The sequence below is a fragment of the Leptodactylus fuscus genome, chromosome 2, assembly GCF_031893055.1.
Source record: "Leptodactylus fuscus isolate aLepFus1 chromosome 2, aLepFus1.hap2, whole genome shotgun sequence".
In the NCBI taxonomy this organism is placed as follows: Eukaryota; Metazoa; Chordata; class Amphibia; order Anura; family Leptodactylidae; genus Leptodactylus; species Leptodactylus fuscus.
In genome coordinates, this window is record NC_134266.1 from 61190877 (window position 1) to 61217419 (window position 26543).

At 41.1% G+C, this 26543-nt stretch overlaps 1 protein-coding gene across 2 annotated transcripts in view; it reads right to left on the reverse strand.

The window, feature by feature from the left end:
* The window catches only part of CLUH (CLUH binding protein of NUMT mRNA), a 38927-nt gene that overhangs the window by 7094 nt on the left and 5290 nt on the right, over positions 1 to 26543 (reverse strand). The window contains exons 1-18 of one of the 2 annotated variants that reach the window (XM_075263809.1): positions 25235 to 25867; positions 17779 to 17972; positions 17524 to 17695; positions 16216 to 16359; positions 15510 to 15637; positions 14131 to 14285; positions 13419 to 13544; positions 10417 to 10564; positions 10139 to 10231; positions 8017 to 8711; positions 6978 to 7207; positions 5703 to 5804; positions 5370 to 5470; positions 4065 to 4217; positions 3296 to 3358; positions 2229 to 2473; positions 2021 to 2105; positions 867 to 1020 (exon numbers count right to left, since the gene is read on the reverse strand). In XM_075263809.1, coding sequence (XP_075119910.1) covers positions 867 to 1020; positions 2021 to 2105; positions 2229 to 2473; positions 3296 to 3358; positions 4065 to 4217; positions 5370 to 5470; positions 5703 to 5804; positions 6978 to 7207; positions 8017 to 8711; positions 10139 to 10231; positions 10417 to 10564; positions 13419 to 13544; positions 14131 to 14285; positions 15510 to 15637; positions 16216 to 16359; positions 17524 to 17695; positions 17779 to 17972; positions 25235 to 25802 — 3556 coding nt within the window. In that variant the 5' untranslated portion in view covers positions 25803 to 25867. Of the gene's footprint in view, positions 1 to 866; positions 1021 to 2020; positions 2106 to 2228; positions 2474 to 3295; positions 3359 to 4064; positions 4218 to 5369; positions 5471 to 5702; positions 5805 to 6977; positions 7208 to 8016; positions 8712 to 10138; positions 10232 to 10416; positions 10565 to 13418; positions 13545 to 14130; positions 14286 to 15509; positions 15638 to 16215; positions 16360 to 17523; positions 17696 to 17778; positions 17973 to 25234; positions 25868 to 26543 lie in introns of those variants that run through there. The other variant, XM_075263810.1, reaches the window with a different exon arrangement.

The window sequence follows — 26543 nt, forward strand, 5'->3', positions numbered from 1 at the left end:
GTGACTACAAGATATTTAGAGAAAAATCTTTAAAACTCTGCAAAATGTTTAATTACTTATATTTGCAAAAATGTTTAACTTTTAATTACCTACAAATTTATAAATAGTTATGTTCGTGGGAATACCCCTTTAAGGGATACAGATTGGCCAGTGCACTCATTGGACAACCCCTTAGAGCAGGGGTAGGGAACGTACGGCTCTCCAGCTGTTGCAAAACTACAACTCCCAGCATACATACTTGCTCTGCTGTTCTGGGAACTCACATGGAAGTGAGTGGAGCATGTTGGGAGTTGTAGTTTCACAGCAGCTGTAGAGCCAAAGGTTCCCTACCCCTGCCTCAGAGTATGTTCACATGGTTGAAAGACTCTGAACTTGAAGCCTAAACTTTAGACTTGATCAAATTCTGAAGCAGAACTTGCAATTTCCACACCTGCCTGTCAGAATTTTTTTGCCTCTTCTGAGCGAGTATATTCAATCAAATACCTCCGCTGCATAGTTCATGGTGTAAAAAAAAAAAAAAAAAAAAAAAAAAAAGTGCCAGGGAAGGTGGGAGGGGACTCAAATTTTTACTGCCCCTCCCACCTTCCCTGGCATCTTTTCTACACCAAGGACTATGCAGCGGAAGTATTCGATCGAATATACTCGCTCATCTCTACCTCTTAGTCACACCTATGGTTATCAGGAGATGCTGCTTATTTGCTAAGAAACGATACCTAGTTGAGAAAAAAAAAAAAAAAAAAAGGCTACATTCCATTGATCTCAATGGAGGCTGGTATCAGGCAGAATCTGCAGCAAACTGCGCGCGATATTCCACCATGTGAACATAACTTAATATCACAAATCACAGACAATACACAAGCACTCACCCTGTTGCACTTTAGCTTGTCCACTTTGGAAGAAATGAAAAGCATCAGATGCTTTGGGATTTACATGTTTCACCACAGGGAAAATATTTAAAATATCCTCTTCAGTAAAGGTGGGCTTATGTCGGTTATCAAAGTTGTACTCTTTAAGTAGAACCTGACATTGAGGGGGAAAAAAAAAAAAAAAAGTTTTGGGTCACTTACTGAGTTTCAGGATATACTCAATTGCAATACACAGTGTATGCTAAAGTAGTCAAATAGTTACATCAGTGACAAATAGTAATAGTTCTAGTCTAAGATACATGGCAGTATGACAGATCGATGTTGTATAAATCCATAAAACGACACATATATTCAATCTTATATACAGGTATACAGAGACTGATTTCTTAAAAATTCATACAAGTGGATGAGAGAAAAAAAAAAACAAACAAAAAAACAAAAACCACCCTAGCCTCCAATATTACAGAAATATTCCACCTTAATCATTATTTCTAAGAAAGAACATGGAAATACACAATGGTTATGCCATCACTTAGATCAGTAAGAGTCCAACTTCTACGTTCCAGAGAACGAGGGAGGTACATTGTTCATGTAGTGCTGTCTCTCCTAATTTTTCGGTGGCCCTATTCACTGAGGGGCCAGGCTGCAGTTTCCTTCACAGGATAGCTGTGGCCACAGTGCAGGAGAAATAAAATCTGTGTAAGGGAGAAGTGTTGTGGAGTCTGTAGGTTAAACCCCAGACGCAGACTTTTTTTTTTTTTTTTTTTTAAAAAAAAAAAAAGCCTGACCCCTTTACAAATGGCTGACAGGCATGGTCAGTCAGAAGCAGTAAAGATCCTCTAATGAATTAAAAAGTCAGTGATGGATTCCTATGTGACTATACATCTAATTGCGCAATATTAATAATTATATAACATAACTACCATTAACTAATGGTTTTATTTTAAAACTGGAACTTTTTTTCTGACAGACTACACCACAATTGGATCAGACTCCTTCTCCACAGCCTTGAAAAGGAGTCAGCATACACCTGTACCATGTCCCTCTCAACTAGAGGTCAGACCCCCACCAGAAATATCCCAACAACAGGCCCAACAGGAGATCTGTCCAGTCCACTGGATAATGGCGCACTGAACTGAAGGGCACAGACGTACCTGGATGCCAACTTTGTTACAGATTTCTCGGAGAAGGCTGATCTTCTGCAGGTTGTAGATCTCCACGGCCTGGTCCACATTTTCACTAAAAATAAAAAGGAGACCACTTAGGTTTTACTACTGTGAAATAGTCCTGATAAATTGTTCTTGGGTTGTTAATGGTTTCTAGGTATTTGGACAATTTTCATGATATTTTGGTGCCACTTACCATTCAAGACTGAAGTCAAAGTAGGCTTTGGCTTCGGTGCAGATGTTCTTCCATAGCTCCTGAGGGGTGACACTGGCCCAGGCGGTGTTGTCAGCACTGCCAAGGTTCCTGTTCTTGCGCTTCTTGTTTTTTTTCTTGGAGACCAGCTCATCAGTGGGAAGGTGAGCAATGGAGTTGGGGAAGGAGCTTAGGAAGCAGTTCAGGAAATGGCTAATGGCAGCAGAGAGGCCAGACAGCTCTACACCCTTGAGAGAAACAGAAAGGTTTAGCTTGGAGAGGCTTCCAGTACCAGACTAGAAACTAAAACCACTCTATTGCCTTACGGCTACCATAAGAAGAAGTTAGGAATAATAGGCAGAAATCACACTGAGATTTATATGATATATAAATGAGATATATATTTATATTCATATGAATTCATCCCTAGGGGCTCAGGCATACAACTATATATTACAGCTTAGTACAAAGTTGCATGGAGCTGTAATATAACACAAACAGTCCATGAGCCTTCCTGTACCTCTTCATCCCAACAATTACGTACAGAGAATTTTTCTGGCAAATTCTATATGAAACGAACAATATAAGATGTTAACTCCATCAGTTTCTATATGTAAAGCATTGCTTCTAGAGAATAACTACTGCAATGCTAAGTATAGGCGCCATATGGCAGCACAAACGTGTCTAGGGATTTGTAGTACACAACCACAAGGAGGCACAATAATTTGTAGAACATTTTATACTGATGAGATCACCAATTATGTCCAGCTGCTAATACCCATCAGGTAGAAAATAGAGCTTTATGTACAAATAAAAAAATCTAACCTCAATGAAAGAGTTTATTTAATTAAAAAAAAAAAAAAAAAGTGACACACACACACACACACACACACACACAAAACTAGGTTTTATGTACGTGACAGTGTGCTAGTCACATCTACCCAACTGTGCTCTGGGTCGGAACAGAAGCCCGGAAGACACACTCTGTTATGTGCATAGTCTCGATCAGCCATAATTTACATAAGGTAAACTAAGGCAAGTCTTATAAAAGTGTATTACTGAGGTCTTACCTGCAGGTAGGTCTTGAAGACGTGTTTTGCAGACCTGGTGATCACTTCACTAATTAGGATTTTCTAAAAAAGTAAAAAGGACAAAAAGATCTTCAGGTCAAATAAAGCCAAGCAATACAAAAGGTAACAACATTGTAGAAACACCAGTCAACTTTTAATAGCTAAATTACAGCTAGAATACAAAAAAAAAAACCAAACAAACAACAGCAGTAGCCAAAAGTGTGTTGACTTCATAAAAGCAGTCCATAAAGAACTATGGCCACCAGAGAGCTAAGGTACCGCTACAATGGCAGACAGCTAAATTCTCATAAAATGCATTCAAAGGTCATTAACTTTTCAGTAAACTTTCCACAAAATCAATAGTACAAGTGAATACAACAAACTTTGTAGTATATCATAAAAAATGCTTCTTTTTTTCTTCACTTCGGCAGATTTCCTCTATACTAAACTGACATTTTCCTTCTGAATTCTGCCTAGCAAGACAGACAGAAGATCACAGATCATATCAGAAGTCTATGGAGAGCAGAGGGGGTGAGTAGGAGCCAAGTGTGGAGAAACAAGAGCATAAAAGAACTGCTGCAGATAACAAGACTTTGCATCCCCCCCCCCCCCCCCCCAAGTGCTTTATTCACTTCAGTACTTTCTATAATGTCCTATATAATCCTGCAGAAGTTTAGTGTATATGAGAAAAGTTGACTACTCGTACTACTGGCTTAATACAAAACTTTAGATTGTTACAGAAATTTAAAATAAAGTGTAATGTACTCACATAGACATGATCTAGCTGGGATGGGATAGGGAACTTTTTGACGATCTCTATAACTTTGCCTAGGTAGCGCATGTTAATTCCTCTCTGGTGCATTGCTTCTGCCAGGGTTGCTCCATCCATGGGAACTACATTATGGTCAAGACAGTCCTTAATCTGTGAAGAGAATTAAGTGTTCACAAAAGATTCAAAGATTTTAACAAATATGACATAACTAGCCCCTGCCCGCGACTTCGTCTGCGTGTTGTTGGCGTCGCTAATCTGCCTATATTCAGCAAATTGCTGCTGTCAATGGTTCGCCTGCTCCAGCATTTCGGCAGCTCTCAAACTGTCCTACTGCTGAACTTGTTCCTTGCACCGTGCCTGTGATTGTTCTGGCATCTCACCAGCTCGCTGAGACACCATATAATGAGTGTGTTGTTGGCGTTAATGATCCCCCTGAAACCTCGCTTCAGAAGTCTGTTGAATTCTGGCTACCTACATAGCCCTCAGTGTTTTAGAATTTTGCAACAAATTAGATTTTCTTTTTCCCCAGCATGTTTAAATGCATGGATTAAAGGTGTTTTCCCATCCAGTGTGTCTGCACTGACTGGAGCAGATCAAATAATATGCAAATGCATGTACACAATGGTCTGAGGGTTAGCTGAGTGTTTACATAGTGATAACAGACCGGGCTTTATCAGCTGCTGCCAACAGCAGTTTAATATTGTACGTGAACATAAATTCATAACAGTTGTGAAGCCATGTCATTTATCGGGATCGAGGTTACAAACTATGTGTCAAATCTCATCCAAATCTGTTCAGTCATTTTTGGGTGATCGATGAACAAACTTCCACAATTATAATATTAGTAGGATAAGGTGACAGTTTGGTACTGCTGTATATTTGTGCAAGTTTGTCTACTATGTGCTGTCACTGTATAGTATGTGTGGGCTTTGACATACTACCATCACAACATCTGATCAGTACAGATGTCAGTATTCTGTGCTGAAGCCGTCTACAAGTGATCTCAGTGGCATACTGCAGAAGACATTGACTTTTCAATGAGGTCTGTTAAATGGCAAGAATAGCGCTGTATGCTTCCTGCATGGAGCCTGAGACGGCAGCATTATTTTGCAGCACTTTAAGTGTTATCACATATTTTGGATAGTTTTTTTTCTTTTTTTTTAAACCATTTCTGTCATCCCTATCTTTTGATAACTCAGTATTTACAGCAGCTGCAGTTTGCTGAAAGGTGAAGATGCCATTTTTGTGTATTCACTACTTGACAGCTGACACTAATACACAACTCTGTATAGCAGTTCTTACCAAACATGGAATCTGACAGGACAATACAAAAGCTGCTGCGTCCTTCAATAATTGTTTCTGGTTCAGAACCTCCACCTGTGCAGACTCCGGGAAGCGCACACCTGTAGTCAAATAGCAAAAACAAGAAGGGGTTAATGTACTGTTGTCACCTTGGGCGCGACAATGAGATTAGAGTACTAATTTATGTCTTTGGTTACTGCACATCTGGACCCGACCATCTTTATGATAGGGACACTGTCCAGTTAGCAAGTTAGTTGTTTTTCACTGGATTTTTTTCCCCCCTTTAATTCTTTATTTAAATTCCCCTTCCCGTTAGCATTTCAATATTATTACCTGGAGAAAAGATATCTGGGTTAAAACGTATATCAAAGGAGGTCTCACTGACTGATCCCACAGCTTGACACGCCTTGCGGATGACTTCCCGACTCTTCAGATCTACAAAAAAAAAAAAAAAAAAAAGTGAAAAATCAGCCAATAGTATCAAAAATCTTCACAAACACAAACACACTCTATACGGCTCCAGAACATGGCTCTAGCGCTAGACTGGCACAGACACTATTCCGGTAGAGTAGTGAAGATCACTTAGTAAAACGAGAATTACATTGTAGACTGTTCATTTACACAGACTGAGCAAATGTTAACTTGACATCAATGGGTTCCACACCATTCAATGGCATGTAATGTGTCACCATTGGAATGCAGTCTAATCCACAGACCGAATGTTATAGAGCAGGAGGAGCTGAGTAGATCTAGAGTTTGATAAAAGATTAAAAATAACCTGTCATTTATAGTTCTGATTTTAATATGCTTAGATAGGTTTATGAGTCCAGTGGGCGGTCCCATCAATGACTGGCAGCCATCTCTGGAAGCAGAGTTGTGTATGAAGAGCAGTCAATCATTAAATAAAAAAGACAATCACTAAGCACAGAAATAAATAGGTAAGATACAAGTGAGACTAATCTCACATCTACATCAAAGCCTCTGTTGCAGTGTCCGTCTGAAAATAGCAGATGAAAAGCCAGATTTTCTGCGACACAGTAAATAAAGTTAAATTAAAAACTGAACACAAAACTGAAAGTGTAAATGCAAACTAAACTTTAGATAGCGTCAGCTAGGCGATTGTCTGGCTGACCACTATTCCTCCCATGGCCACCTTTCCCCATACACATGGAAGCTTGGCCTGTGTATGTATAGGGGTGGAGCGCGTTGGTGTCAGGCATCACCGGTAGTCGTATTTTACTTGATAACAAAAGTATTAGAGGTGTTAAATATCAGGCAGCCTAATCCTGACCCCACCAGCATCAGCCATTGAGGGAAAGTTGGACACCTCCACATAGCTTAGCTGATCAGCTAATTTCGATGGGTTCAGACAACATTGATATACTTTATGTTTTAGCTTTAGTTGCTACCATCTGACTTTTAGGCTCTGTACAGATTGGCATGATTGTTTCAATTTACAACAAGTCATTTCATTAAGGTTTTGTCATGTTACTTTCTTTTCACTATTTTGCAATTGAAATTAGTTGCCAACATCAGCGCTCTCATACATGAATGTGACCAGAGCCCAATACAGTCAGGGGTGTTGTCGGTCATTACTAGTATACATACCAGCTTCAGTGTCAGATGCCACAGTTTCTGATAGTTCTTTGACATGGGACTCTCCATCTTTATTGTCCACTGTCTTGTCTGCAGACTGGCTCTGTTCCGGAGCCTCACCTTGGGCTGAGGAATCAGATGAGGTTGCAGATCCCCCATTTTCCAGGGCAGCGGGGTTCTCCTGTGAGGAGGTCTTCTGCTGCATGAGCTGCATGGCAGCCAATTTCATAAACAGGAGGTATCTGTAAGAGCATAGTACATGTTAATGTGGCACAATGAGAGTGGGAATATTCCAGGTATCTTATGGTCTTAAAGGTTAAAACTGAGGAACGGACTGGAGGAGATGGAAAGCAAAGCTTATGCCTAGGTTGGGGGTATTATGTGACTTTTGGTTAAATTCGGAGAGAACACTAAAAGTTGTCAACGTTTCCAGTAATAGGGCCACAGTTGCCTGCATCAGAGGCCCTGCTTAGCACCTCAGCCGTAGAATGGTCTAGCATGGCAAACTAAAGAGTCCTGCATGAACAGTCTAATCAATGCAAGTGTGAACCTCGCCTAAGTAATGCTATCAGCTCTTGCTATTAGGTTCAGTAACTGTATAATAAAGTTATACAACATTCTAAAGTATTTCTCTGGAACATTCTTAGTCTCTGCTTGCATATATAAACATGGCAGTTGTATTATCTGAGTTGTTATTACGAATATTCAGAGATTTGTTTTACAGCAACCAAAGGATCCTGTAATTTGACCCATTGACTTGTATGGGAGAGTCTTGTGGGCATCCTGTGTGAGCTCTGGCAGAGGTCATTGTACAGAGAGGGTGAGGAACAGAGCTGTGACCATCACCTATTACAAATGGTGTATCCTGTGTTATATCTGTATATTGGTGTTATCGATCATTGTAATCCTGCCTGTGACAATATGATGACTTCTATGGTGACTTCTGAGACCTGATCTTTACAGAACAGGAAGTGTTGGCATATTATGAGGCTGAATGACACAATATACAGTCCATTACCACCACTACACAGCACCTTGAGAACTAGGTTACCTGTGTTCCACAAAAGCATCCACCAACTCCTGACGTAGGCAGCATAATTTGTGTCTGTGTTCTTTGGGGAAACCCATCTTCTTACATTCTTCTGGCATGTCCTCACCTTCTATAGGTAGGAAATTGAGGTCTGGAGGAAAAGTGCGTAACAAGTCCAAAATATAGTGACGCCCATCATTGCCAATGATCCCCTTGCACTCTACTGAGGAGCACAGCTCCACCTCCTCTTCTTTATCATTAAGGACTTTGTGTTTTAGGATCTTAAGTGGCCGGCTTGTTTTTTCTAACAACTCCAGGTACTTAGGATGGGACACAACAGTTTTGCCAAAGTCAATGGACCCGTAAATGACACTCTGCTCTTGTTCCCGCTCCAAAATCCCTGGGATAATGGATTGTGCCGTAACCCTGTAACCTCGATAGTCCACCACCACTGTCCCTAAGGTGTATAGTCCTTCTACATCCACTGCATTGTAGGTCCTTACTCCATTAAGGTCATTTGTGGGAGATACATAGGCAGCACTATCCCCACCAAAATCTTTGTAGTGATCTCGAACATCAAATCCCAAGCTGAAAAAGATATTGTTCCAGATAAACATTTGCATTTTTGTCTCTTCACTGGGGTTAATGGCCATGACATTCCCATCAATGACGGCCATGGCGCCTCTGGTAGCAGCTGCTGTAAAGTCACTGTGCACCTGCAAGAAAAGCTCTATAAGGAACAGGTACAACAATGTGCAGCTGTAAAAGGCCAATCCAACCCATAAACCATAGAAATATAATAGTGGAAAGGTAATGTACATTGTGACTATACTAAATGTCATATTCATATGTTTGGCTGTTCATTTGAGACTTCACATTTTTGATTGTGTAATAGTATTAGGACTACATGTTAGGTTTTTATGTATTTGATCTTGGATATCAATGTGACTAAAACAGTCATGCACTAATAAAATACATTGGTGACTGTGCCAGTTATATCTGCCCCAAGTACAGCTCAAGACAAAGGCACCTAGCCAGCCTTGCTGTGTTGTCCTGACCTAACTAATGGCAAAAACTCCCATAAAATAAAATATGAAACTTGTTAGTATTGTACAGTCTTTCGTGCAGGATTTCACCTTAAATAAGAGTGACATGGGTTACAGGGAAAGCTACAGCCGCTTTAAGTATTGGAAATTGTTAAAATAAATAAATATCTGATTTGTAAAGTGCTGCAGATTATGTTGGTGCTGTAGAGTTAAAACTATTACGCCTAAACCTTTTTATAGGTGTTCCTTGCCAGTGCAGAAAGCCTGATCCCCACTGGACCAGAAGTGGTGACGTTTCATTTTTATTCACTTCAATCATTGGCCTCGGAGCTGACCTGTACAGAGCTGAAGTCAGGACCAGTTTTGGTGCAATTAAATAAGATTATGTAATTATTAATATTGTATAATTAGATATAGTATTGTTTGTTACATATTTACTTTCATAGGAAGTCAATCACTAGTTTGTACTATGTATTAGAAGAGCTTTACTGTGCCCGTCTGACAAGGATTGTCAGCCATTTATGAAGGAGTCAGAAAAACAGAGGAGTTGGTAGGCCAAACCACCAACCACAACTCCACATTCAAGACAGGCTGGTAAGTGATTGCCGAAGTCAATTGGTCACGTCATTCGTATTCAGGTCACCATTGCAGCTAAAATGAAGCTGCATCATTTCTGGTCCAGCGAGAAGAGAAAATGGCTAGGAATCAGGCGACAACCAGTAGAAGGAGATTTCAAATTATATAAATATTTATTTATTTATTTTTTTTTTTTTAATTTTATTCTGACAATTTTTGGCATCATTTGTGTAAGAGTCAGACAACCCCTTTAACGACCCAGATATTGGGAAGGGGTTAAAATGATCTAGTTTGCCTAAAACTGACAGCATTAGGTAACCTGCTGCGGTAAGTCTGCACTTCAGCTTACATGTCAATAGGCATTTCATGGAGAACTGCTCATGTTAAGCCTGGACCGATATACATTGTAAAAGATAAAAAGGCAAAAAAAACTGATGCCATGCCTAGTAGCAAAGACTCTAATTTGCAGATATGCTTGTGATGTCTGAATTGTGGTCTAGAGGAGTTAATAGCTTACTCACCTTGAATATTGCTCTCTCCCTTAACAGTCTTTCAGGCAGGTTTTTGCGGGGCAATTCTCTTGTGGTCTGCAGTTCTTCATTCCAGTCTCTAGTCTAAAATAGCAAACACTATTAGATGCACATTAAAGAGGGAACCCACGTAAAAAAAAATTACAGCTTATATGGATATAAGGTATGCAGTAAGGCAATACACACTAAAATGTATCCACAAAAGTAAGGAAACTACTAAAGAACAGATGCACACATATTCCAATAGAAATAATATAATCCCTCATTACCTGGCCAGGAATGTGCTCTTCATAACCGAGACGGGATGTATATGCATCCTCTGCTCTAACACAGTCCATGGCGTGTTCTACCTGTGGGGCCGACCAGCTATAGAGCTGGAATGGGGTAGCGATCCTTTCAAAAGGATGTCTTTGAACCCTGGAAGTAAATGGATAAAAAGAATTAAGTCTCTATTAGAGAGGTTTGGTGGGTACAGACTTACAGAAAATCTCCCAACTACAGATGCATGTTCTGTTGCGCATGGTACATAGGACTGTCCTTCCGTCGCTCCTCACAGTAATATTTCTAAAGTTGTAATCAATCTCGTCCTGTGACGCACGTAAATTTATGGTTCAGGCATCAATACTGAAGCACTTTGTGATGTAGAGGCCATCAGCTAGAACATGCAGCACATGTCACTATGGCAGGTGGGATTGGATATAACTGGGTTCTTATTACTTTAAGATATAAAAGATGATAATCCTTTAATAGTCCCACAGTGGGGAAATTTCAGCATGTTACAGTAGCATAGTAATACAGATACAGGATAATACACAGTAATATATTACAGACGTAGACACACATATGCTGAGAAGAGAAGATATACTAGGAGACCATAGCAGCTAAGGAACAGAAGAAGAAAGAAGGAACACTACATCGTCATAATCAATAGTTTTCTGTGCGGAGTTACCTTCGCTTGGTCTGATGTAGATTATACAGCCTGATCGCGGTCGGAAGGAAGGACTTGCGATAGCTCCTTCTCACACTTGGGGTGAAGCAGACGGTCACTTACAGTGCTGCCAAGTCCCATCAAGGTCCCATACATGGGGTGGGATTTGCTCTCCCGCATGGAGCTCACCACAGACAGTATCCTTCTGTCACCCACCACCTGTATTGGGTCCAGGGGGCTCCCCAGGACAGAGCTGGCCCTTCTGATCAGCCTGTCAAGTCTATTTCTGTCCCTGGCTGGTATACTGCTCCCCCAGCAGGCCACACCAAAAAAGATGGCTGAAGCAACCACAGAGTTGAAAAAGGCCCTAAGAAGTGGCCCCTGGAGATTCTGTGGTCAGGGAACTGCGGCACCTATGTGGTTTGACAGAGAAATGAAGCACCCTGTCAATGGGATGCCATGGCAGCAGAGGCACTAAAAGTCTTCAGGCCTGCTTTGTCTAAAGAAAGTCCTAAGAAGTAGAAGGTCAGTGTAATGCGCGCAGATATAACATGCTGCACTACAGTAACACATCACAAAAATCATCACAGACCCCCATGTAATTTATATTGCACAATAACCAACCGTTCATTGTCACATCCATTAGAACCGATCCAAAAAAAAAAAAAAAAAGTCCCAGTTAACAGAAAATCTTAAAGTAACAATTTTGCAGTTTCATTTTTAATGGTCTACTATATATATATTTTCATTGGAATCCCACCTTTGAGGGGGTTCAATTAAAAGTGCTTCTAAAGGAATACTAAAAACTAAATCATCCTCACTGTTAGCATTTCACTAAGCTAGACCTGTACGGACATCCTTAATGTACCAGATACACTGGCGATAAATCCTAATTCTTCCTTCTGTGTTAGATCAGAACGAGAACAGGAAACCTATCTATTCAGCCCCTGCTGGGGTACACTAATGATGTCAATTAATGAGATAATCCCATAGATTTTAGGAAGGGAGCCATTCCATCCATTTGTCTCCCGCAGAGTTTCAGCCACAATCCCTCGCTGCTCTACAAGAATGTCAGACTAATAGATGGACACAAATTACACTCCGTACAGAGAGGCAGGTGCTGCACATACAGTCTGGCACTGCACTTATTGGGCATGAATCAGCAGGGCCATGAAATAAACACATCTACACAGAACAGAGCATTCACCGGGTAAGTGACAAATAGGAGTAATGTCTAACATACAAGCATCTCATTATAAAGGAGGACAATTATGTGATGGCATTACAGACTATGTGTAACCTCTCCTTACATATCTGCTTTCATACATAATGACATCTGCCATGAAATAATCCTAGAGAACACCTTTCTTATACCTCCTAGAAATGTATGAATAAACTGACAGCGGAGCGTGGGTTCACACCAGCGCCAGATCTCAGTTTTCAGAAGACGGAAACCTGGCAGACAGTGTTCAGCTGTGAGCATGTGTTTTTTTTTTTTTTTTTAACTGGACACAAAGTCCTGCATGTCCGACTTTGTGTCCGGTTTAAAAAAAAAAAAAACACACAAAAAAACCAAAACAAAACACTGTTTTACCGCGGAGAGCACAAAACACTCACAGGGCTCACAGCTGGACACTTTCCAAACCCATTCAAATGAATGGGTTTGAAAAATGACTGCAGGTTTCCATCTCCTGCCCTGTTTTGGGAAGGAAACGGAAACCTGCAAAATGGAGACCGGGGTTCAGATGTGGAGCTGCCCTGAGCATTACCATTTTCCTACAATAGCACCCTGATACTTTACAATGTTAGTAATCGCTATTTGATGGGCTGTCTCTCTACTTGTTGATGCTGCAAGTTCGGTGCGGCCCAAAAGTTACAACACAAAAAGACAATTGTTCTTGAAAAGCTGGCCATACACATTAGCCATATCTCCTGATTGTCCCATACACATTTACACTCAGCTCAGCCAAGTGTGCACGTGTTATAAATAAGGAGAGTAGAATAAGCCATGGGCATCAGCTTATCTCCCTTAAGCACAAACAGAATTGACATGTTAAAATGCAGCTTGTCCAAACCTTTTATCTCTTTGATACCGGATATGAAGGGGTGATTTTACATACACGTTAGATGGTCATCCAGCCCACTGAAAGCATCAGAGTAGGCTGACATTCATCTAATAGTTATGGCCACTTTAAGGCATATGCCAGCCGCATTTTTTCACAATGGCCTACATATTCAGTTACTTCAATATGTTTATTCAGAATTTTTTTTCCCCCACGCAGACTATAGGTTTGTGGAAGGAGAGAGGGGAAAACACAAAAACACCCTATACAAAAGCATTACCTTTTCTTCTGTAGTGCAGCAAAATTCTTCTTGAATACAGGACTGACTTGGTTGAGCAGTTCCACCAAAGAGTGACTAAGGAAGCTGGGATTGGCTGGTTTGGGATTGAAGGTGTACGCTGTAGATCTGCAAATATGACCAAGATGGCACAATAAGACAAGAAACTTAACCAATATTTTAAGTGTCAAAAGATTAATTTTTTATAAACTCCTATAAAACTTGAAAGGAAAATTAAATATGGCAATAAAAGAAATGGGCCAAATGCTACATTGAACAACCAATACGATATGAATGTATAGTCCTGCTCTCAGCCATCCAATGGTGAATTATAAAGGTGCCCGTATAAAACAACCATGGTTGAAGGATTTAAAAAAAAAAAAAAAAAAAAAAAAAAAAAAAAAAAAACCCAAAAAACACTTTTTCCCCCTTTATTAAATAGCAACCTTTATTATGCTATTCCATACAATTAAAGTTATGCCAATCCAACCGGACCCAGCATGTGACTAGAGAACACTGACATTCTGCTTTACAGCCTCTGTCCAACAACTAACAAAGTGCAAAATGACAATGTGAACAAAGACTACTACATGAGACGTGTCCTTCATTTTTAAGAACGGTAGAAGAAAAAAAAAAAAAAAAAAAAAAAAAAAAAGAAATATTCTAGTTTAGACATCCACTTTTGAGATGTCCAGTGAGAGAATGAAAAACTTACTGGTTGAGGTAGAATCCCCGGGTAGACGCTGTAATGCTGACATGACGGTCCTCCATAGTTATGACATACAAGTACATCAGATCTCCATGCATTTTCCTGTTCCCGGGAGGGGGGTTCCAGCCACTCATTGTGAACACTTTTAAACATTGCAAAGGCTGCAACAAAAATCCAACAGTCAGAATCAGTAGGAAAATTCCCACAGGGCTTTCAAGTCCCCATGTGCTACTTTTCAATAGTTACTATGTCATTTTTCTCAATGCATTAAAGAGCAGTTACTAAAACGCTGTATAATATGTATTACTTTGCAAAATGTAAACGTGCCCTTAAAAAGGGATATTCAAAACTCAAGGATCATATTCAGTCTTGTAGCTAAAGACAACCGAAGAGTTTTACCCAATATATTGCTATATCCATCTTGCCCTGTTTGCCAGATACAGATAAATTACCCTCCTCACTGTTTACAGCTGGTGGCCTAGGTTACAGCCCTGATATCAGCTCAGGATGAAGACTCCTGACCGTAACAAGGTTTCTGTTACCTGTGTATGCAAGGCTCCTTGCAGACAACCGTGATGTGGGTCAATGTGCTATCCTTGTATTCACAATGACCCATTCTTTTCTATGGGCCCGTACACATGACCGTGATTTTCATGATCCCATGTGCAGGCCGTCAGTCTGGGCCACATCAGATAGGACATAGGACTACTTCTGTGGCTCCTATTCATTTAATGAAAGAAGCCGCTGAAGCACGGCCCGTGCATGGAGGACATCCCAGTGTCTCCTACCTTCAGAAATCTTCGTGCTGCCGTTCCGGTGATATTTACGGTTTTCTGCAGTATGCAAATGATCTTTCTCACAGCACTGTGTGCGTCCACAATGTTGCTTGAAAAATCTCCAGCACCGCTTCATCATCTTCTGCAACGCCTCTCTGCTGCATCTTCTTCCGGTCTGGTCTTCAAAATCCTAGGCATGTGCAGTTGGCTCTGCCATCGGGCTTTGGGCAGAGTACTGTATAAGCGGGCACAAGAAAATGGCCAGACATGTGCAATCGGCTCTGCCCGAAGCTCGATGGCAGAGCCAACTGCGTATGCCTAGGATTTTGAAGACCAGGCCAGAAGAAGATGCGGCAGAGAGGTGTTGCAGAAGAAGATTAGGCGGAGCTGGAGATTTTTCAAGCAGTATTGGGGACGCCCCCAGTGCTGTGAGAAAAATCATTTGCATACCACAGAAAACCGGGAATATCACCAGAACGGTGGCTCGGAGAAGACTCCTAAAGGTAGGAGAAGAATAGCCTTTCTTAAGGCTATTCCTACGTGTTAGAATCCCTTTAAATCTACCATGAATTCTGCACACAGCACCACACTGTTAATGCTATTACTTACCTTCCAGTCCTTGTTCTGTGGTTGCAGAGGACAGAGAGGTCTCTCTTTGCTTCCAGGTAAAATGTACTCCGGAGGGGTACAATCTATCTGTTCAAGCTCAGCGCCCTTCTTTTTCTTCTTTCCACTCTCTGCAAATAAAAAGATGAATAATTATTGTTTCTGGTGACGTGTTTAAAACAGATGGCTTTATCGCTTTCTAACATCTCTGAATTAACAGAGGTGACTGCTGTCAGCCTCGGTCACGATTCCCAGTCACTTTGCATCCAACTAGTGTTGGACAGTTTCCTTTGTCGGCATGAACAGACAGTTTAGCCATTGAAATAAGCTTGTCAGCAAGCTCATATACACAGCGTTGTACATAAAGACATAGGAAATGCTCTCCTGTGTCCAACACAAAATGAATGCGGAGGTGCGCATAAGACACCAGACAGAGCTGCTGTTTTCATGGCTTCCGACTGCCAGAAGCTACTGCAGTAGATATTGAGCGGAAGCAATCTACTTCTATTCAAGTAATAAGAGAGGTGCTGCAGACCCGTCCACTGTGTTGTGGTGGCATCAAGCACCTATTATTACAGATAGAATAGGAGTCGACTGCTTCTGCTCTCACTTTAATGCCAGAATACACGATCTGTGCAGCAGTCTGAACAATGTAAAAGGATTCCTAATAAGTGCAGATCTGAAAAACTAGGCATCGAATAAGACATACCTCCAAGATCGCCATCTGTAAAGACACTTAAGAATGACAAAGAGTTACAGTCCACTCCATTGAAAGCATCGGAGGGGTCCAGGCTTTTCAAAAGGTCTCTTATGTGACGAACATGGATCCTGGCCTCACGCACAGTGTATGGTTCTAGTAGAAAAGATTTAATATACACATTACTATGTATTAGCTTGAATCACAAACAAAAAACTACTGTATATACTCGAGTATAAGCCGACCCGAATATAAGCCGAGACCCCTAATTTTACCACAAAAAAACTGGGAAAACTTATTGACTCGAGTATAAGCTGGGGGGGGGGAATCCACCATTGCAGATAAAAAGTCTGGTCATGTGCATTGCAGCTTAGCAACTCCATGTGCCTCATAGTAATAGCAGTTAACCCCATCATGTCCCAAACATTAACCCCCTGTGTGCCTCACATAAGAGTTACTGATATGTGGGACATATGGAGGTAATAATTAGTTATCTTCAAAATTAAGGTCCTTCATTAGTACCCCCATGTGTCTCACATATTAGTAACCCTTATATGGGGCACACAGGGGTTAATATGAGGGACATGATGGGGTTAACTGTTATTAATGTGAGGCACATGGAGTTACTGAAACTAAATTAATAACCCCAAATACCTGACAGTAATAGGCAGAGTAACTAAAGGAAGGTCCCTGTGTGTGTCACGTTACTGTAGCTTCCTCTCCTCCATACAACAGACATCTTCCATAAGACACAATGAATCCTGGCCACTCATCTGCAGGGTAGATGCTAAATCCTAGTGTGCTAAAGGACCTCTGATGACGTCATGACCATGTGATCGGACTCTGGTGTGGGCGGAGCTACTAGGATTTAGACTCAACCTTATCTGCAGATGTTACATACCAGTGGCTACAGGACCTTTGATGACACCACAGTCACGTGACCTCATGACAAGCCAATCACAGAGCAGTGACACTAAAGGACCTCCCCCTTCCAGTTTTCTGTGCTCCGTGACCCTGACTCGTGTATAAGCCGAGGAGAGCTTTTTCAGCATGGAAAAATGTGCTGAAAAGTCGGCTTATACTCGAGTATATACGGTACATTTCTACTTAAATGGCTCCTTATTGAAATTAACCAGATTGCTTAAAGGGGTTGTATATATTTGACTTCTACTTGTATGTGTTGTAATATTCCCCACATACAAGAGGACGAGGTTGCTCAGTTTGGCCACAATGTGCAAGTAGCAAAAAGTGTAGCTATAGCTAAACACCATTCTCGGTCTACAACCTATTGGTTGAAAACATATTTGCTATATGACCCACCTTCAACAACTTTCAGAACAGAACCTTCCTCAAATCCTTCTATGGTCTTGAGCTCTGCAAAGTTGTCCAACACATTTCCGTCTAACTGAAGTGAGAAACATGTCCTATGGCAGGTGTCCTCCCTGTCCATAAGAACCTGATGGATCTCCTGAACCATCTCCTGAGGAGACACCTGAGAAGAGAACAATTCACGTATTAATGGCTTTCCAGAGAACTGCAGCATGATGAAGGAAAATGGAGGCAGTGACTAGTTACCTGTATTGAAAATGTCTCTATCCCAGGGACTTGTATCTTCACTGTAAAGCCGGTATCCTGAATAACAATAACCTCCTGCTCACTTCCATCCTCCACTTGTTCAGTGATGTCATGTCCATTTTGCTTTGGCTCCACCTCTGCTTGATGCTCGTGTGCCCCATCACCATTCATCAAAGGCATGCTGCTGGGATGTTCTGAAGGAAAACATAGGGCACATTTTCAATCCAATGGTAACCACAAGGTACATGAACAAATGAGGAAAAGGTTTAAGATTTGTTTATATTTTAAATACAAAATACAGTTGAAGATACCCCACTAATTGCAATAGAAGCTAAAACATAACTTTTAATAACTTAATTAAAAACAGACCCAAATCCCCTTTAGAAAAAAAGAATTAAAGTGAACTAGTAATGTAGAACCCAATCCACTTGGAAAAATGCAAAAGGCTTTTTCCACCCTTTTGCATTTTTCCAAGTGGATTGGGTTCTACATTACTAGTTCACTTTAATTCTTTTTTTCTAAAGGGGATTTGGGTCTGTTTTTAAAAGTTATGTTTTAGCTTCTATTGCAATTAGTGGGGTATCTCCAACTGTATTTTGTACGTTTTCCTGATACCACCAGCCCAGTATTTTTCGGACTATAAGACGCACTTTTTTTTCCCCAAATTTGGGGGGAAAAGAAGGGTGCGTCTTATAGGCCGAATGTGGCGCCTGGTACCCACCGTAATAGAGAGGCGGAAGCCGGCAAGTGATAGACGCCATTACAGGTGCCGGGGCCTGAGACATCGCTGCCCTCCCCTTCATGAAGCCAGCAGCGGGAGGAGTGATGCTATTCCGCTCCTCCGTCCCCCCGCCGCTGGCTTCATGCAGGGCAGGGCAGCGATGTCTCAGGCCCCGGCGTCTATCCCTCCCCGGCATCCACCTCTCTAGTACAGCGGATGCCGGGTCCCCGGGGCCGGTCCCCACCGGCCCCGTACCTGTGAAGTTGCAGGCCGGCTCCTGCGCGGCGATATCGCAGGAGCCGACCTGTTCGGGTGACAGCCGGGAGCCTAATGAGGCTCCCAGGCCTGTCACTGCTGTATTAGTATTGCGGCTGGTCTCTATGACCAGCCGTAATACTAATAGACAGAATGTCCCATAGACGGCAATACAGTTGTATTGCCGTCTATGGGACTTGCGATCAAGTGACCGCAGGTTCAAGCCCCGGGGGGTGTGGGGAATAAAATAGTAAAAAAAATAAAGCTTTAAAAATATATAATAAAAATATGAAATAAATAAAAGTTCTAAATCACCTCCTGTCCCTAGAATATATATATATATATATATATATATATATATATATATATATGTAGAAAATCATATGTCATAAACGACCGGTTTTTTTTTCAATAAAAGGTGATCTAAGCAATAGATATTCCCCAAAATGGTATAACTAAAAAGTACTTCTGGCCCCGCAAAAAAAAACAAAAAAAACCACTCTATGCATCCCCGTACAGCTGCAGGGTCACCTGTCAATGTGGCCTTGCAGCTGTTGCAAAACTACAACTCCCATACATTAAATATTTTACCAGTTTTTGCTTCAAAATTTTTTTTCCCTATTTTCCTCCTCTAAAACCAAGGTGCGTCTTATAGTCCGAAAAATATTTTAAATACAGCCACATCAAGTCAGTGTGACATATTTAGAAGCCAGCAGCCAGATAGATCCCTTACAGGGGTTCTCCAGATATAGCCTCCAGCTCAACCTGATATCAGGCATGGAAAGACACCTGCATTGTAAGTGGTCAGGCTGTGGAGGCAACCATCGGACGCCCAATGAGTATCATAGACTGGTCTTGGTAAACAGAACGTGAAGCAATACACGACAGTCGCTAGGCATGGGACAATGACCTCAAGCAGCCAATGTGCAGCTGTGTCTCTCCATATTCAATGTCAGTCTGAGTGGAAGAATAGGAGAGAATACAAATATAGTGACGGGATCAGGTAACGCCTGACTACTGACTTCTATAGGGTGAGGGTTTGGGCTCACAGTGGTTGCAATTGATTCAACTAAGCTTTCTGTCGTCCCATTATACAGAAAAGTGGAGCTTCACAACTTGAAGTCTAACACGCCATAGCTCAGTAGCGGTAATGACGTACCACTTTCCATTTCTTTGAGGAGTGTCCATATTGGATACCATACCCCCTATCACAGCTTGCACCGAACACGTCACAGTCATCGTGTTCTGGCGTTTTTGGTGGGATCTCTAGTTGGTTTAGGGCTTCCAGGCCTGATGTAGTTTGAGAATCACATCTTGAAGACAACATTTACATTAAAAGTTACATTTATATACAACAAACTAAATTTGATGGCTTTTATGTTTCCCATGAGTAATAAAAAAAAAAATATAAATTCTGTATCTTTTTACTACTGTTGTGACTTTAGACAAATCATATAGTTGGACCTCATAACACAACACAAAAACTATGAATTCTAAAAGAACATCAATTACGGAAAATGCTGAAGGGCATGGAAAGTAGTCTACTAACAGCGTCCTGTAACTTGATATTTAGCCTCCAAGTTCTCACAAAGCCAAGCTATGAACACCTTCAGACTGCAAATATTCAGGGATTTAGAAACCTGATACAGATAAAAAAAAAACCTCAAAGAAATACGCTCCATGAAAATCAAGTTATTAGCTATATATAATGTTGATCTAGAAGTTATGAAAAAAAAAAAAAAAAAAAAAAAAAAAAGACTAAAGAAAAAGATGAGACAAATTTACTAAGATTGGCATTTCATATGCCAGTCTTAATAAAGGACTCGGCAGACACAAGGCACCCATATTTATCAAGGTGCTTCAACTTCTTTAGAAACCAGACACCCCTTTGTGCCAGAAGACAAGTCTAGGCCGCCCTGGAACTGGTGTAGGTATCTTGTCCCCTCCTGCATTTGCAAGTGGCGAGCAAGGCACAGAATTTGTATATGTGGTATTTGTGGCGCACCATATTATCGCACATCTTTGCCAGAAAGCTTCTAAATTCTTTTTCACGTGAATGAGGGCCATGGACAAGGATCTGAAGCTTTAAGTCAGGAGGTCACACGTTGTGGAACAGTTAAGTTTTTTGTTCCGGATTTTGCTGCAGCCTTTTTAAGCCGATGTCAGGAGTGGATTTAACAGAAGGGAGAAGTGCAAGAGATATCTTTACATTTCACTATTCCTTTTCAAGTCGCTCTTGGCATTTTCATTATAGAATTACTCCGAAAATGCAGCTCTCCTTCACTCTTTGGAATCAGCCTAAGGGGGATCTTAAACATTATAAAAATGGCTACTAGATTATATATATATATATATATATATATATATATATATATATTATATTATATTAACGCAGCACTTATTCTCACTGCCATCAATCCCTCGTCATTGGTATCAGGGACCCTGTTACATACCTGTCCCCACACGAAAGGAAGTGGCTGGTGATGCCTGCTCAGTCAGTTACTGGCTGTTGTGGGGCACCCATTTCACACTGCTAGAACATCCCTTTAATTCAGTATGAAATTCCAAAAATCCCATAGTACATGCCAGACTGGTACTTCGGTGGTGTCATTCTTTCTGGCAAGCCTCAAAGCATTGTAAGCATGGTCTTCTATTAATAAATTGAGTATCACAGTAACAGAAAGGAGGATTCAAGAAAGGTGAACTAAAGAAATTTTTAGTGAAGAGTGGAGCTTAGTATTATGATATAATTATGTACCGATATAAGAGATTTGCTGAAGACCTTGCACAACTTCAGATGACAAGATAAAAACACTCAGTAATCCCATCGACTTGTGCACATAATACGTCAGTACTAAAGAAAAATCTCCAGTCATGATAGATGTATACAGGAACCATACACATTTGTATGTTCATTCATTTATTATGTCCAAATACCGCAGCCTCCTCTATCACCTGATCAGTGGGGGTGTCAGTTCTCAGACTACCACTAATCTGATATTGATACCCTAATCTACAGATAGGTGATCAATAGCCGTCCAAGACCCAAAATCAGTAGTGGATTTAGCAAAAGGGACAAGTATAAGCGCTTGCTATTCCTTTAAAAAACAAACACACATTCACCTGTCCCAGGTCTCCAATGTTCCCAACCGCAGACCAGTTCAGTGGCACCCTTGGGCACATTCCAGTAGAAGATTTCACTGCACATGACAACTGAGGTTAATAAGAAAAGGATCAGGGACATCAACAGGTAAATTGACTTCTGTCAGAAAAAGCCCAGGATGCCGCCCGACTGGACCGCAGTGTGTGTGTGTGTGTGTGTGTGGGGGGGGAACGACACCGGAGAACCAGGGACAAGAATATGGATTTTGTTTTGACCTTCCCCGGCCTCCTTGCCAAAACCTGTAACTCCTGGACAACCCCCTCTAACCGTGGGATCTCAGGCTGCTCACATGTGACGGCATTGCAATCCATTACCATTCTGTTGAGTCGGTAGGCCAAACCACAAACTCCTAGTGACAGTGGACTAGAGAGTAAATAGATAAACTGTGCAATTACTCAAAGTGCTATTAATAATTATATACTTAAAAATATAAATTTTAAAGTCGCAGTCAGTAGCTTTTACAGACTACACTGACAACTGGCTCTACTCCAGTGATGTTACTGTTTGCTTGCCATATTGCTAGAGAAAAAAATAAATTAAAAAAAAAAAAAAACACTTCAGGCTTCACTCACACATTGCAAATTAATTCAGTATTTTGCATTATTATTTTAACATCAAAACTAGGAGTGGAAAGAATAAGGTTACATTGACAGAGTGTATACACTAGGGATCTGCGGCATTATTTACAGAAGAGGCAAAACAGAAGATTTTAACAAATCTCAACCACACGTTGCAGCATAAACATTCCCAGTGCAATCTGCAACATAAATTGACCTGCAGTGCAAATTCTAGATCTACTGCATGTCAATATAGGATGTGGATTTTCACAGTGGATATTGACCTGTATAATGTACAAGCTGAAATCTGCAGCAAACAAAATAAAAAACAAAACAAAAACAAAACCACACCACTATTTGTAGTGAGTAGTGGACTGTTATAACCCAAACCCCCCCCCCCATACCCACCACCCAACCCAACGCCCCCCCCCCGCCCACTTTACTAGCTTTGGCAATGCCAAATACCTATTCGGACGTGCCAATAAAGCATTTTTGATTTGATTTGAGTAGATTTGCTTTGGTGTCAGTCACTCTTCTACTTCATGCACAAGATACAGTTTTATTTAGTCAATCGACATACTACACATATATATATATATATATATATATATATATATATATATATATATATATATATATATATATATATATATATAATTTATCATCACCAGGTCATTGGATTCACACTAGAAAATTCATAGCAACAGACACATGCAGAACTCATGCACTTAGACAGACATGCATACTGTAGCATTACGTACAGACAAAGAACACCTAAAATTACCTGCAGAGTCTGAGATCCAAGGTTATTGGGTACGCAAGTTGCACATCATGCCAGTACTCTGCACGAGACTGACACTGCGGGGTTAACTATATCAGGGGAGCAGACTGACTATCTTCAAAACTGGCACAAAAGTTTAAAAAATGCTCAGCTCTGGGTGTGTCCGCAACCCCAGGCAGAGGGAAGAACAGGCTCTGTGGGTTTCGAGAGTCTATGGGTTATGGAACCAGATTAGAGTTTTATGCTAGTCTCTGGGAATGTACATGTCATGCTCCAACAAACCACAACTCAGGAATGTCATATGATCCAAACAAAGGATATTATGTCTTATTTCTGCAAAGCTAAAAATCGGAGTGCGCCAACGACAAACAAACACGAAGCAACGCAAGTCACAAAACAGATCTCACCTACCTCTGTGCTTCATTATATGAGAAAACCATAGGATAAATGTATCCTAGTCGTGAGAATGGGACCAGGAAAAGTTCATGCGCTTTCTACTGTACATAAACACACTATATATATATATATATATATATATATATATATATATATTTTTTTTTTTTTTTAACTGCTAAGGGCTTGTTCACATCTGCGCCTGATCTCAGTTATGCAGGTTTCCGTTTCCTGCATAAAACAGAGCAGGAGACGGAGACCTGCAGGATTCTCTCACCCATTCATTTCAATGGGTGAGAAAGCTGTCCGGCCGTGAGTGTTTTATGCTCTCCGCTGCGAAACTGGGTTTTTTAATTCGGATACAGAGTCGAACATGCAGCACTCTGTGTCCGGATTTAAAAAAACGGTTTCATGGCGGAGAGCATAAAACGCTTACCACCGCTCATGGCCGGACCCGGTCTGTGGTTTCCGTCTTCTTGCATGCAGAAGACAGAAACCACAGAACGGAGTGCCGAACGCAGATGTGAACCTAGCGTAATTCGGACCCCAACATCTCAATTTTTCCAGTTCTAACTACTTCACAAATCGCTGTATTTTGAGGTCTGCAAATACGAGGCCTTTAAGAGAAATTTTCCAACAATATATTCTGCCTAAAATATGGAAAACTGTAAAGACTTGCCACTTGACACACAGACAAGGCAACTATCCAGAAAATGAATGACATTGTCCAGAAAGTGTCTAAAACCTCAAGAACAGTTCAAAGGAAGTCAATCTGGTCTCCAGGTGACAGGATGCATTACAAAGGACCACAGTGATGTTAATGAAGCAGAATCATGGCTGAAAAAAAAAACATTGACACTTCTTACTATTGGATGGATTCCAACAAGGAAGGAGTCTACTTCTAACCATATTACACAGACAAAGTTTACGAGAGAGATGTTCTCCAATTCCATGGCAATGAGAAGGCTTAAAGACCAGGATCACACAGTAGTATCAAAACCTTCTACAACTGGCCAATAAAATGAACTGAGTTCTAGAACATATACGTATATAGTTAGTATTTCTAAACTAGCCTAAGTTTGCAGTATTGCAACAAGCTCTGTAAGAATGATAGATCAGATCTTATTTTGAAGACAGTTTATACATTACGATGCTAGGTTCACATTAGTGCTGGTTCTCAGTATAACAGCAGAGTCCGTGGACTATAATGGGGTCCGTTAGGCGTCCTTGGTTTTGAGAAGGAAGGAAGGTGTGTGTGTGTTGAAATATGGTCGCCTCTGCCCAAAACTCCCCAGGGGATACCTAAACACACACATATATATATATATATATAACAATGGGACCCTAGAACCATATATTGAAGATCTGTTGGTAGTATATGTCAAGAGCTTTTCCATTCTTGTGATAAGACCAGGGCCCATGTATAATAATGTTGGGTGTCCAAGCACTTTGACATTCTCGAACATGGAAATAGAAGCACAACCCGGGGCTTAATCTGATAATGAGAAAAATTAATGTATTCCCCAACAACTAGTATACAGTTCTCATCTAATTCCATTAAGGACTGGAAATCTGCGGTCCTTTACCATAGCTAGAAGTGGAGAAATCATCGGGACATGCGCCGCTTTCACTTTGCAGAATTCCTTTATTTGCCTTTGTAGAATCCATGGGCAGGTCAGCTGTTCCTCCAGGACTCTCTAGCTGCTGTGTAGCAAAGTTCAAGCTGGGAGAAGCACAGGCCGGGAGGGAGGGATGGGGGCCTGGCACATCAGTCATGCCAGCTGGAAGGTCACTGTGAAAGACATTGTATGTGTGAGAGGACTCTGAAGAGCGTCCTGAATGACAGGAAGGGGGGCGAAAGTTTTCACAACCACAGATTCCCTCGTCTTCCTCAGAGTCATGGCCAGCGCGCTGCTCATAAAGCTCCTTAGAACTGTCTGGGTAGGACACTGAAGTTTGCAGCTCATCTTTATCCAATGTCCCGTACTGACAATTGGAATAGTCACAGCCAGCTACGTCCTGGACAGGGCCCTTTGTCTTCTTATGAGAATCTTGTAAAAGGGACGCCGCTTCACCATCCGGCGGAGTGCCCAGCTTCTGAGAAAGAGCTTGAAGGCAGCGTCCACACATCTGACAACAGATACCGTTCCCCATTATCCTTGAGGAGATGTTGCCCTATAACATATGAGTTATAAAGCACGAGCGCTCCTAACTCTGCATGTTTCCCAACTTGCCACTTGTGCAGTGAAGTTACTATTAATAAAATGGGACCTGGGCTGGACAGCCTGCTAGTAACGCTAAAGGGTGGTGCATGGGCTACAAGATTTCACTGGCTCCAGGCCAGTATTTGGGTATCACAAGGGCCAAACAGTGAATGTTCTGGACTCACAGACTAGAGGCCTAAGCCAGGGAAAGCATGTCCTCAGTGGCTGCATATAAAGTTTAACTCTTCAGTAACATACAAAAACAACTGATATACTGATGCACTTTTTTGTGACCTGAATATATATTTTTTTTTAAATAATTTTCCCAGTACTGTTGAAGACTAAAGCATAAAAATAAGTGACTAGAACTTAAGCAAGGTGTTAGTACTCTCGGTTGCTCGATCTCTGGTAGATCAGGGACCAGCAGGACCGCTAAAACACAAGATACTGATGGACCCCATTGACTACAATGGGGTCAACTGGTTTCAAACAAAGTGGTGAAGAGAAAACATACTCCATGCAGAACTTTTATCTCCATCTATTTTTGGCAGTTCTGCGAAGGAGTCTCCAACAGAGAGCTTGGCACAGACGTGAACCCAGCCTTATATATCTGGCCATATTTCCATTGTAGGAACAGCAAATTGATTGAATAAACAATGCGCCATCTAATGTCAGACAACAAATCTTGATT